We start from the raw sequence: 12,164 nt of genomic DNA, 5'->3' as shown, positions 1-12,164 counted from the left end.
TTTACACCTGTACATATTAAATTAAATTATTTTACTGTTATTTCAATTAAATAAAAATATTTATATTGTTAACAATTATTCTTCTTTCCTGGTACAGAAATGTATCAACTTGGTCATTATTTTAAACAATTTAGTGGCCAAGCAAGCCACCCTTTGGTTATCCTGAAAAACAAGCATAGCCAGGTATACGAGAGACTTCTAACTCAGATGTGACTCCTGGGCATTCAGTTTGGCGAAGCCTTAGGGAGGGTCGGTCTGACTCGGGATGGTACACCGCCACACCTCTACCGAGCTGCATTCTTAGAACTCAGTTCAGGGTTCACCGGTTTTCACCTCATCTACTTTTTTTTTTTTTTACAATGGATACCAGAACTGGAGGAGTTCCCTCCTGAGCACTGCAGCTGTACAGCTTATTGTACCTTATCCCTGGCTCCATATTTTTGGGGGCTCGCAACACAAGTGTGAATTTGAGCCCTCGGTGTGCCGGTGTTCTTCCATCGAAGAAACTCATTTTTGAAGGGGGTCGGGACCAAATTCAGGGTCGCTGAGATCTGATCCCGCTCCTTCCATTGATGAGTGCCATGCCAATTTCTCTCAATTGCGGCCACCGGTCCCCTTAGGCGTCAGAACCCACAACCGCAAGATCTACTAGCCGAGAGTCTGATGCCTTAACCACTCAGCTACCACGGCCCCTCCGGCAAGGGTTTAGTGGAGGCTCCTGTGGCCTTGCATGTACATGGCTTAACTGTTTGCAATTTGACAAGCACTCAGGGTGATTCGCGACAAAGTTGGCTTTGCCTATCTCACCTGTACTACCTCCATAAGTAAGATTTTTGTTATTCTTCACAGATTCTTGGTGGACCCTCTTGTGCTTTTGCAAAAGATATGGTGAGTAAAAGCAGGACTTGTAGGGTACCTGATCATGTTGGGCTGGATGGCACAATCTGGGGAGGGGGGACCCAGGGACCAAAAAACAATATAATAACAGATAAATACTATACACTGGTAGATATACTAAACAAATACAATAAAACGTACATATTTTATATACATAGCATACTATATACTAAACACATAACTAAAAATCATTTTATAAACGGAACAAATTTCACTATTAATGACTAGAGTTTAATACATCTTTCCTTAGGTTACGGACAGATTTATTAAAGAAATCAATATTCTCACATTTATTATTTAGAAATCGTGAGATACGGTCTGGTGTGATGCAGGTTTCAGAAAAACAATCGTGACAACGTTTCGACCTTTATTGAGATCATCTTCAGGGCCTGGGATTTACATATTGTATAAATTCAATTTTTTCCACATCCTACATGTATTTGTTAAATGTAAACAATGTTAGTAAATCCCAGGCCCTGAAGATGATCTCAATAAAGGTTGAAACGTTGGCACGATAAAGAAAATGTTTTTCTGAAACCTACATCACACCAGACCGCATCTCATGATTTCTAAATAATTATCAATTAACAGTCACTAACCACCACATATTCTCACATTTATTTGCTTGCCTTAGTATTCTTAGCATCGGCTGATTTGTAACATAATTTGTGTAACCATGTTTCATATGAAATAGGTCCTTAGACCTTGAATGAAAAGCAGGAGCGTTAAACTGGATTAATGTTAATAAGTAGGAACAACTTATACAAAAAACAGTCACGCACCAATCTTCTAGTGGTGTAATGGTGTGAATAATCTGTGCAATCAGTGCCCTTAGAATTGTTTCATAGGTATGAGAATCCCTATGTATCTTAAATTTATAAGAAACAAATCAGAAAAATTTATAATGTTCATGTTCAATCTGTCCAATTCGGAGCTATAAAAGTGACTCCAACACAGCCATACTCTAATATGCTTCTTACAAAAGAAAAATATTTTCAAAAAGACATATCATTAAAATCACATGAAATTCTTATTATAAATCTCAACATCTTGAGCGTTCATGGTTTTTTGGTTTTAAAAAGCAATTGCATCATTAAAAAGAATATTAAATGGAGTACGTTTTCTGAAATTTGTTGGTCTCTAGGTTTGGAAATAGTAATTTAAATATAGTAATTTTTTCAACTTAAAAAAAAATCAATGTCCTGGCTACTAAAACGCTTATTTCAAGAACGTTTACAGGTTTAGTATTGATCACATCTTATTAGAAATATAACATAGTTTTCAATAGTATCAACGGATTTGTCCGAAACCTTTTTGTTTTGGAGTTATTTGAAGCAAATCTTAAAAAATCAGAAAAGGGGGAATTCTGAAACTGTTGAGATTCGGGCCATAGTTATTAAGAACTTTTTGGTTCCATTTTGAATGTAGAATCTACTGGCAAAGTTTGTTATACGACTAGCCGAACACCCTATATATGGCAACCTGGGTATGGTGAAAAAGGATACTAGGAAGCTGGGTTTGCACTCCCCAGGCACTGCAGCCTTCTGGCTTATTGTACCTTCCTAGTTACTTAATTCAGTCAATAGACTCAATCCTTCTTCTTAGAAGTATCAAGTCATTGACTGTCACTGCTGCAATTTGATTCCCTAAGTTATTTCCGTACTTTAGGTTAAATCTCCATTGAGCTGTTCTTTCACATTCGAATATGATATGGGTGGTTGTTTCCTCCTCCTCATTGCAATCTGCAAATGGGATCATCGCTGTATATACCCATGTTGTGTAGATGTTTTCTCAGATGCCAGTGACCGGTTAGTAGTCCTACCACTCCTCTGAGTTTGGCTCACTCCAGTTGCAGCAGTGCTTTTGCCAGTCTCGGTGAGGGTTGTTTCATCATAAGTTTACTATGTCTAGCACCGCTAGAGTTTATCCACTTCTCCTATTGTATTGTTTGGATCCATTCTGCGATGGAGGATTCTATATTTGTTTTTGTTATCCCAAGAATAGGTTCGGGGCCTATGTATGGTCTTGCAGATCCTCCTCTGGCCAGTCTGTCTGCTTTCTCGTTAACCAAAATTCCCCTGTGCCCTGGCACCCAAAATATCATCAGGTTGTTGTGTTTCCCTGGTTTTGGAGTTTTTGGATGCATTCACTGACTAATTTTGTTGTGATTCTTTTACACGCTAATGCTTTAATGGCTGCTTGGCTATCTGATCTTGAGGATTTTTTTGTCAGTTTAACCTCTTTTGAAATTTTCCAGGGCACAAGCATTGATGGCATGTATTTCCGCTTGAAAGACTGAAGTGTACTTCCCTAATGAGTTTGATTGCTCATGTTTTGGGCTTGTACAGAAAACGCCTGATCCGGTTCCTTCGTTTGTTTTGGAGCATCTTTTCATTGAAACTGATGCTCTTCCTCTCCTTTGTAGTCTGTTGAGACTTTATAAGAAGTTGTGTGGCAACCTGGGACCCATGTTCAATATTTTTAAGTATAAATTCCTTAAATATTAATAAGTTTGTAAAAGTTGACCTACAATTACCAGGAACAAATCCATGCTGAGCAACATCCACCAGACTTAAGAAATTATTTGATATACAATCTGTTATAACCGATTCAAAAAGTTTCGGGATTGAAGATAATTTTGTAATAAGGCGGTAATTGCTGATAAGCGAAGGATTTCCTTTTTTAAAGACAAGTTTTTCTCTCAAAGGATTTAGCAAAAGCATCGGCTATTTCACAGTCATTTTTAATGTAAAAACCATCTTCACTCATATCAAAATAGGATTTCCATGCTGTCGTTTGCGGCCATTTACAAAAGACCAAAAATGTCAAATTACTTGCTATAGAATACTCAGTGGATTGAATAAAACATGAATAATCACAAGCAATGTAATAAGAAATTTAGATTAGTATCACTAGGAAATCTTTTAAAAACTTTATAAGCATGATTCCTTCTATTAATTAGATTTATCGTTTTCTTTTTATATCATGAGGGAAATCTATTGGAAAGAATGACTGAGCAATGTTGACGGTCTGAAACGCAAGGAAGGAATTGTGCCTGTTGAGGATAGGCCATACCTGATTGACACCTGGACACTTGCCTTGTAAATCCCACAACCCGTTTATAGAGAAAAGTTGCTCTGTGACAATCAAGAAGCACCTTTTACAGGGAGCGACATAATGTTTTAAACATAAGTTATGTGGGAGGAAGTTAAATAAGTTAAATCCCCTTGATATTCTTTGATTTATGCCATTACAGCTAATTTTATTATGAAAGTATAAAACTGTAAAACAAATCAATTAATAAAATAAATTCTATTTATAAATTTCCTCTTCTTGAATTATTTAAATTAAATTTGAAAACTTGAGAGCACATATTACAGTTGTTTTTAGAATAAAATTTAACACAATTTACAACAGTCAAAAATTGACAAAGGAAAATAATTCATGACATTTTTGACAGAATCAGAATTAAAATTTCATTTAATTAACACAATTCCTACAATAATTGTATATAAAATTTAAAAAAATTGAACTATCAATCTATTATTATCATCTTACGGTGACAAGGGGTATGGATTTTTTTTTGACAGTTTTATTTTTTTTATCGACAGTGCCTAATCTGATGTACTCTTGCTCGTACGAGAGCAGCCTTTTATAAAATTGTATTACGTCCTGATTGGCCCATACTTGATTAGACTGAAATCCAATTACTCGTATCGAATTTAGACTTTTTGCTCGTGATAGTGCTACATAAGCCTGGCCAGCTTCGAAAGTGTTGTCTAAAGAAATTTCTACACAATCTAACGTCAAGCCCTGGAAAAAAAATTGATATAATACTTGGCTATTATGGGGAAAAAATAAAAAATCTCACTTGTGATTTATGTATTGAGAACGCCCAGGCTAATTTTAAAGGCAACTGTTGCCGCACGTGAACAACGCCGCTAGCTGTTTTAACGCTCCATTTTTCCTGTTTAACCACATGTTTAACGCCGGTTAAAAATTTTACAACAGGCAAACCTAAAAACAATCATTTTAATTACTGAAAATTCTAATTTTTCTGAGGATATTTATTATAAATTAATACCGTTAGAAAATGAATCAATGACACCTCGAGCCCCGTTGACTAAACCTTGTGAAATTGAAATATTTTTAAGGAGCATGACTTGCGATCCTTCTTTAAGTACGAAACGTTTTTCTACAGGGGTGCACTCATCGAGTAACTTTGTCGCTTGTGCTGAACTATCTGTAGCTTCGTAAATTTTAGACGCACCTGAAAACAAATTAAATAATTAAAATTACACATTTGTGAACTGAAAATGAGAAACTGACCAGGGAGTTTTTCTAATTTTGAAGCATTTATTAAATTTGCTTCTTTAGTATGACAGCAAAGTCGGGTCGCGAGTACTCCCTCCTTTTCAATTGATTGAGTTTCAGTTTCTTTAAGTTTTTTAACGGTGTCTTGAGTCACTCTACAAACACAAAATATTAATTAGAAAGCATTAACTAAATTTAAAAAAATCAAACTTACATCCCAAATCGCATGTCATTCAACAAAGAAATAAATTCTTGATCGCTTTGCCTGTGGACTTGCTTAAGATAGAACGTTTTAAACCTACAAGTTTCCCAAGCATCGCTCATAAAGCAAAATTTATTTTTTTCCTTGCTAACAGGAGGTAATTGAAGAAAATCACCACAAATAATCAACTGAATACCGCCAAACGGCTTGTCGTTGTTTCTCACTTGTCTAGCTACCCATTCAATTTTCTGAAAGGCAATATCCAATATTAAACAATGTTTTAAGAGAAAAGTGAACAAGGTTGTACTTGGAATAGTTCAGCTTCAATCATGGATATTTCATCTATAATTAGGTGCTTGCACTTGCGCCAATTTTGTTGAATGAACGGCCTACTGGCTAAATTTAAGCACCGTTCTAATGTCCCTTCACCACTTCCAATCCCTTAAAAATTACTGTATCAAATTAAAAAATTCAAAAAACTTTACAACAGTGTAAAATAATAGTTTACCAGCAAATGAATGAAGTGTAGTTCCACCGATGAGGCATGCAGCAGACCCAGTACTCGCAGTGGCTATGGTAACTGCCGGTTGTAACGAATTTAAAATATGATGGAGTAAAAATGATTTTCCAGTCCCAGCACTGCCTTAAATACATTGAAGGTTAAATTATTAAATTCAGTAAAATATTAAGAAAATGAGTTTTAAGAGTAAAAATTCAATTTATTTCATATTGTCAGTCCTGGAAATACAACCTGTAGTACTCATTAGTTAACACTAATTGCATTAAACAGTTTATATTAAAAAAAAAAAAAATCTGGTCTAGAAAGAAATGGTAGTCTGAAGGAACAAGGTCAGGACCAAAAGGTGGGTGCTTTGAATTTGCAGCCATGTTTTTGAAGAGTAAAACTTTCTTCCTATTCATCATTTCTTATTTCATGTATTTCTCCAAAACTGAAGGTGCATGGTCAGGCCTGCAGGTGGATGCAGTAAATTTCCAATTTGTATGCAAAGATGGTTTTGAAGAAAAATTTGTGTCATGAGCGTGATTCGAACCCATGAGACTCCAAAGGTCTCAGGTTCGAATCCCTTCTTCTCAACCGTCTTTGCATAAAAATTGGAAATAATAAACAGATAACAAATTAAATAATTATAATCAAAGGATGTTACCCTTACATCAAAAATTCCTCATTGCTAATCATATATCATAATGCAATTAAATGATGCTATGAGATTTGTATATTGTCGATGAGGTCATACGTTCATTCTCAATACAAATAGGAATTCACAACTATCACTACTGTATGTAATAGTTATTTATTTAGAAATCGTGAGATGCGGTCAGGTGTGATGTAGGTTTCAGAATATATGTAATAGAACAATCCTGTTTCCTCCAAGAATTGGTACAGGGGTCCCAAATACTTGCTACTGTGCTCAAGCACAATTCTCAAATTGGGTGGCATTCCTACATGCTTTCTATATGGAACAACCAAGGAATGACACTTTTCAATTAGTGGAATCATTAATACTATTCATTTCAATAGCTATCAAGCAGCCTTTCTCTACATGCCAGACATGCGGGTTTTGGCCTGAAAGTAAGCGAGTAAGCGTCCATGCGTCAACCTCACATGACCTATTCTTAACCGGGTGAACATGACCCTTTTACAGATTTCATCGTAAATCTATTCGAAGGCTTGAACTATTAATTTTAGAGGGAAAAACATTGAAAAGAGCTTTTAAATTTTCTTTAAGAAGGTACCCTTTTAGAACTTTCAATTTAATTGTTATTTTAAAAAACACTAAATTTAAAATCTGTAAAAAAATGAGTGGTGATTAGTGACCGTTAATCGATAATTATTCAGAAATCATGAGATGCGGTCTGGTGTGATGTAGGTTTCAGAAAAACATTTTCTTTACTCGCAACACGACACGAAAGAATGGCACAATTACAAAGAAGACAAACACTTTGAGCTCTGAAGATGATCTAAATAAAGATTGAAACGTTGGTATGATAAAGAAATGTTTTTCTGAAACCTACATCACACCAGACCGCATCTCACGATTTCTGAATAACTAAAAAAAACTAAATTTGCCAACCCATTGGAAACAACTAAAATCTCGGCAAATATCATAAAAACTTCTTCATTTAATACACTTTCTAGCAGTATACCCTATTCTTTAATCACATTTAACAAAAATGCAGAATTTTATGCTAAAAAAAAAAAAGAGTATGGTATTGGTGTAATGTAGGTTTAGGAAAACATTTTTTTTTACAAGGATTCACAATAGCAGAGGTCATATCAACCCTCGGGGTGCCAGTGTTTTTGAAAAAAAGCCCATTTGTAAGTATGTCGGGTTTGAATGCAGGGCCGCTGGATTTGAACCCAGGACCTTTACCTTACAGTGATGAGCACCATGTCAACGTCTAAACCGTTGCGGCCACCGACGCCCCATTTTCTTTATTGTGCCAGCATTTTGATCTTTATTGAGGTCATCTTCAGGGCCTGGGATTTATAAACATTGTTTAAATTACACAAATAACATAATGTATGAATTTGAATTTATGCAATGATATACACCAATCTATCACTAATAACATCAATTCTATAAAACACAGGCAAACCAACATACATATCTATTCCATTCGTTCACGGCCCATCACACAAATTAAACAGATTTCTCTCTTCTGATAACTTTAAAATAACCTTCATAAACTATAAAACTAATCACACCCTTCTTCCCCAAATTAACAATCCCACACCAATAACAAATAAGTCTGATGTGATTTACAAAATTGATTGTATAAATTGTCCAGCAACATAAAAATATTACACAGAACAAAATAAACTTTTTAGAAATGGTTTACATCAACAGAGATAAACACAGCATCAATTACAGAAAAGACATGTACAGTCAGTCGCAGCTATGCTAATATCATTAATCAAATTCAATATCAATAACAAACATATAACACACATAACATATAATACAACCAATTAAACCACAACATAATCTAATTCTTCGACAATTTGTCTCTCCTTTCCCTAATCTATAATAATCCTGAAAGGCTAACCAGACCCAAACGACAAACTGTTACCAGTTTTTTCCCATTGTCGGCTCCTTTCACCACAAAGAAACCAACTCCTCATAGAAAAATGGATTTCTATCCCTACTTCCTTCCCCCTCCTTCAAAATCAAACTATAAACAAAAAACATTATCTCACGGACACTAAATACGACAAACAACAATGACACATCTACACAAAAAAACATTGAGAGAATACAAATACTTTGATTAAACCTAAAAATTCTATATTGTGTACATCATTGTACAAATTCATATTCATGTCTTACATATATTTGTATAATTTAAACAATGTTGTAAATCCCAGGCTTTGAAGATGATCTCAATAAAGATCAAAACGTTGGAACGATAAATAAAGTGTTTTTCTAAACCTACGTCACACCAGACTGCATCTCACTATCTCTAAATAATCAATAAAAAAATAAAATTGACATCCATTGGCACTGAATACAATTATTGATTGAGAACAAATGGAACAAATAATAAAAAAAACTCTTCATTTATATTAGAGAGAGTTAATTTTAATATACAGGGTGTCCCAGTTCCTTCTGACGAAACGCAGGGAATCGATTCTACTCTTCGTTTGGAGCAAAAAATGCCCAGGAGAAAATTTTCGGAAAGTTCTCTATTTTGAAGATATTCGTCAATTTAGGTTTTTTCAACCTTTTACTACCTTATCACATAAAAACGCTTACAACTTCCAAAATGTTTAGGCTACAACAAATTGAATTACACCATTTGAAAGAACGCTAAATTTGCTGTAAGATAAATTTGCAATAATCTGAATGGCAAAATGTTAGCCATCAGTCAAACTTCGATCCCGTACACCATTTTTCATTCAACCGGTCAAACAAGTGTCATTTTTATTTTACAAAGCGAGTTTTAATTGATTTATTTCTACCCACCCTTCAAATTTACCTTAGCTCACGTTTTCAAACATTCAATTGTTATTCAACCCTACTAGAACGTTATTTAAAAACCTGGGTATAACAACATAAAGCATATTAGTTGAAACAGTTTTGGTAAAATTTGACAAGTTGTAGGTATTTTTTTGTAACCTCAGTAGAACGTGCAATCATGATCAAAATTTTAAATTTTGTAATTTTGACATGCTCCAGCTGATATTGGCTAACATTTTATGTCATTCAGATTATTGCAAATAGAATATTTTACAGCAAATTTAGCGTTCTTTCAAATGGTNAATAATAAAATCATACATCACACCTGTAAAGAAAACATTGCTGCCTTGAAGTACTGCTTGAAGAACTCTTTCTTGTTCTTCAGTCAGGGATGTGAGTGGTTGTAAGCATATTCGTTTTGATTCCTGAAAATCATAAATAATATTAGTTGTCAAATTTACATAATATAAAATATTATTTTTTCACTTTTGTCAATCCTTCTTGATTTCGTTTCCTCTTTGGAGTCACGTCTGTATTCTGCACCCTGTTGATATCTTTAGTACTGATCGGGCTGATTTCTTCGGTCGACTGTTGTTTGACGGATAGTAGCCTGTCTCTTATCGGGACCTTCGGAGAGCTTTTCGAACTGCTCAGCTTGACGAATAGAGTCTTGAGGAAAGAAGAGAGCAACGTGGGAGGGGCGTTGGATATAAAAAGATTTATACACTGATCTGGGAACTTAAAAGTCGTCTTTCCCTCGTGGGCGAATTTCTTGTGTATTATGACCCCGTTGAGCAAGAACTTCTGGTTGAAATCCCTCGAGTTGACTTGTATAAAAATGTCCCTGAACTCGTTTCTCATTATGTGTACCGAAACCGTTTTTATTTTGGTCGTTTTGAGGACCGTACCGTTTTTCGACAAATGCTCTAAAGCACAGCTGCAATTGAGAGCTGTAGCACTGTTTGCCATGGTCAAAACCGTTTATTCAAAAAATAATAATTAACAACTACCTTACTGACAATAAAAACGAACTTTTAATAGTTAATGACAGTCAACGAACTAAAATGTTTGACATGTCAACGAACGAACGAGAACTGCGAAGGGGGCGAACGGTTTCCCCAAGCGCGCAACTTTCATTCTATGCCTTCTAAATTGACTTCCATTGACAACGAATACAATTATTGACTGACAACAATTGGAACAGATAATAACAAAAGCTCTCAATTTATGTTAGAGAGAGTTAATTTTATTATAGAAATAATAATAAGAAAAACTGTTTAAAAAAAACGATTAATTGTAATTATGTTAATTGCTAATTTACATAAAAATGGAATATAATAACAATAATCAGCCCTAATTTTTACGGTTTTCATCAAAAATCTACTCGCAGGTCTTGAAATTTGCCATTGACAACGAATACAATTATTGAGTGACAACAATTGGAACAGTTAAAAACAAAAGCTCTCCATTTATGTTAGAGAGAGTTAATTTTATTATAGAAATAATAATAAATATTATAATAAGAAAAAACTGTTAAAAAACTATTAATTTAATTATGTTAATCGCTAATTTACATAAAAACGAAATACAATAACAATAATCAGCCCTAATTTTTACGGTTTTCATCATAAATCTACTAGTAGGTCTTGAAATTTGCATTTTAGGTAAATAAAAAAACTAAGAATCTTTCAAAAACTGTTAAATTTAACATCTGTTAAAAAATACAACTAAATTTGATTGGAAACAATTCAAAACGACAGATTTTATAAAATCTTTTTCGCCTAATACACTTTTTAGCGGTATATCCTTTTCTTTAATTATTTCGGCCTAAAATTCAGAAATTTTATGCAAGAAAATAAAGAAATAAAATTGACATCCATTGATAACAAATTCTATTATTGATTGAGAAGAAATGGAACAGATGATAACAAAAGCTCTCCATTTATGTTAAAGAGGAAGAGAGTTAATTTTATTGTAAAAATAATAATAAATATTATAATAATAAAAAAACTGTTAATTGTAATTATGGTAATTAAATAATGTAATCTTAACATTCTTTTAATTGCTTTTTTATTTTGTTAATTGCTAATTTACATAAAAATGAAATAAAAACAGTAATTTTAAATCACTGTGTAACTTGTATGATTTTTGTCATAAATCTACTTGTAGGTCTTGAAATATTCATTTTAGGGTAAATGAAAAAATATGTAAAAACACTTTAAAAAAAATTAAATAAATAAATTTAAAAAAGTGAAAAGTGTTAGATTTTCTTTAAGAATGCACCCTTTTAGAACATTCAATTTAACAAACACTAAATCTTTCAAAAACTGTTAAATTTAAAATCTGTAAAAAAAACTAAATTTGCAACCCCATTTGAACAATTCAAAGCTTGGCAAATTTTATAAAAACTTCTTCATTTAATTTGCTTTCTAGCGGTATACCCTATTCTTTAATTACATTAAATCAAAATGGAAAAATTTTATGCTAGAAAATAAAGAATTAAAACTGACATACAACAAATACAATTATAGACTGACAACAAATGGAACAGATAATAACAAAACCTCTCAATTTATTTTAGAGAGAAAGTTAAATTTATTATAGAAATAATAATAAATAGTATAATAAGAAAAAACAGTTAAAAAACTATTACTTGTAATTATGTTAATTAATTAATCTAGTAATATTTTTTAATTGATTTTTATTTTGTTAATTGCTAATTTACATAAAAATGAAATATAATAACAGCCATAATTTTTACAATTTTCGTC

General features: G+C 33.2%; 1 protein-coding gene across 1 annotated transcript; it reads right to left on the bottom strand.

Moving 5' to 3' along the window:
- Positions 1-4,359: 4,359 nt before the first annotated feature.
- Positions 4,360-10,543, bottom strand: LOC106666709 (ATP-dependent DNA helicase PIF1). The gene is made up of 9 exons (XM_024227442.1): positions 9,880-10,543; positions 9,719-9,818; positions 5,922-6,056; positions 5,721-5,854; positions 5,426-5,661; positions 5,227-5,366; positions 4,982-5,167; positions 4,769-4,914; positions 4,360-4,710 (listed from the first exon to the last, which is right to left on the bottom strand). The coding sequence occupies exons 1-9, from the start codon at positions 10,360-10,362 to the stop codon at positions 4,447-4,449; spliced, it is 1,824 nt and encodes a 607-aa protein (XP_024083210.1). The 5' UTR covers positions 10,363-10,543; the 3' UTR covers positions 4,360-4,446.
- Between the last annotated feature and the right edge of the window lie 1,621 nt (positions 10,544-12,164).

The sequence above is a fragment of the Cimex lectularius genome, unplaced genomic scaffold, assembly GCF_000648675.2.
Source record: "Cimex lectularius strain Harlan isolate CLEC.00 unplaced genomic scaffold, Clec_2.1 scaffold86, whole genome shotgun sequence".
NCBI lineage: Eukaryota > Metazoa > Arthropoda > Insecta > Hemiptera > Cimicidae > Cimex > Cimex lectularius.
Note: the sequence above shows the minus strand (reverse complement) of the source record. Positions and strands in the feature narration are given on the sequence as shown.

Excerpts from the sequence above, each read along its gene's own strand:
- LOC106666709 (XM_024227442.1), bottom strand. The coding sequence starts at position 10,362 with ATGGCAAACAGTGCTACAGCTCTCAATTGCAGCTGTGCTTTAGAGCAT. Across the intron at positions 5,662-5,720 it reads TTGAAGCTGAACTATTCCAA|AAAATTGAATGGGTAGCTAG; the intron begins GTACAACCTTGT and ends ATTGCCTTTCAG. Across the intron at positions 5,168-5,226 it reads AAAATTAGAAAAACTCCCTG|GTGCGTCTAAAATTTACGAA; the intron begins GTCAGTTTCTCA and ends ATTTGTTTTCAG.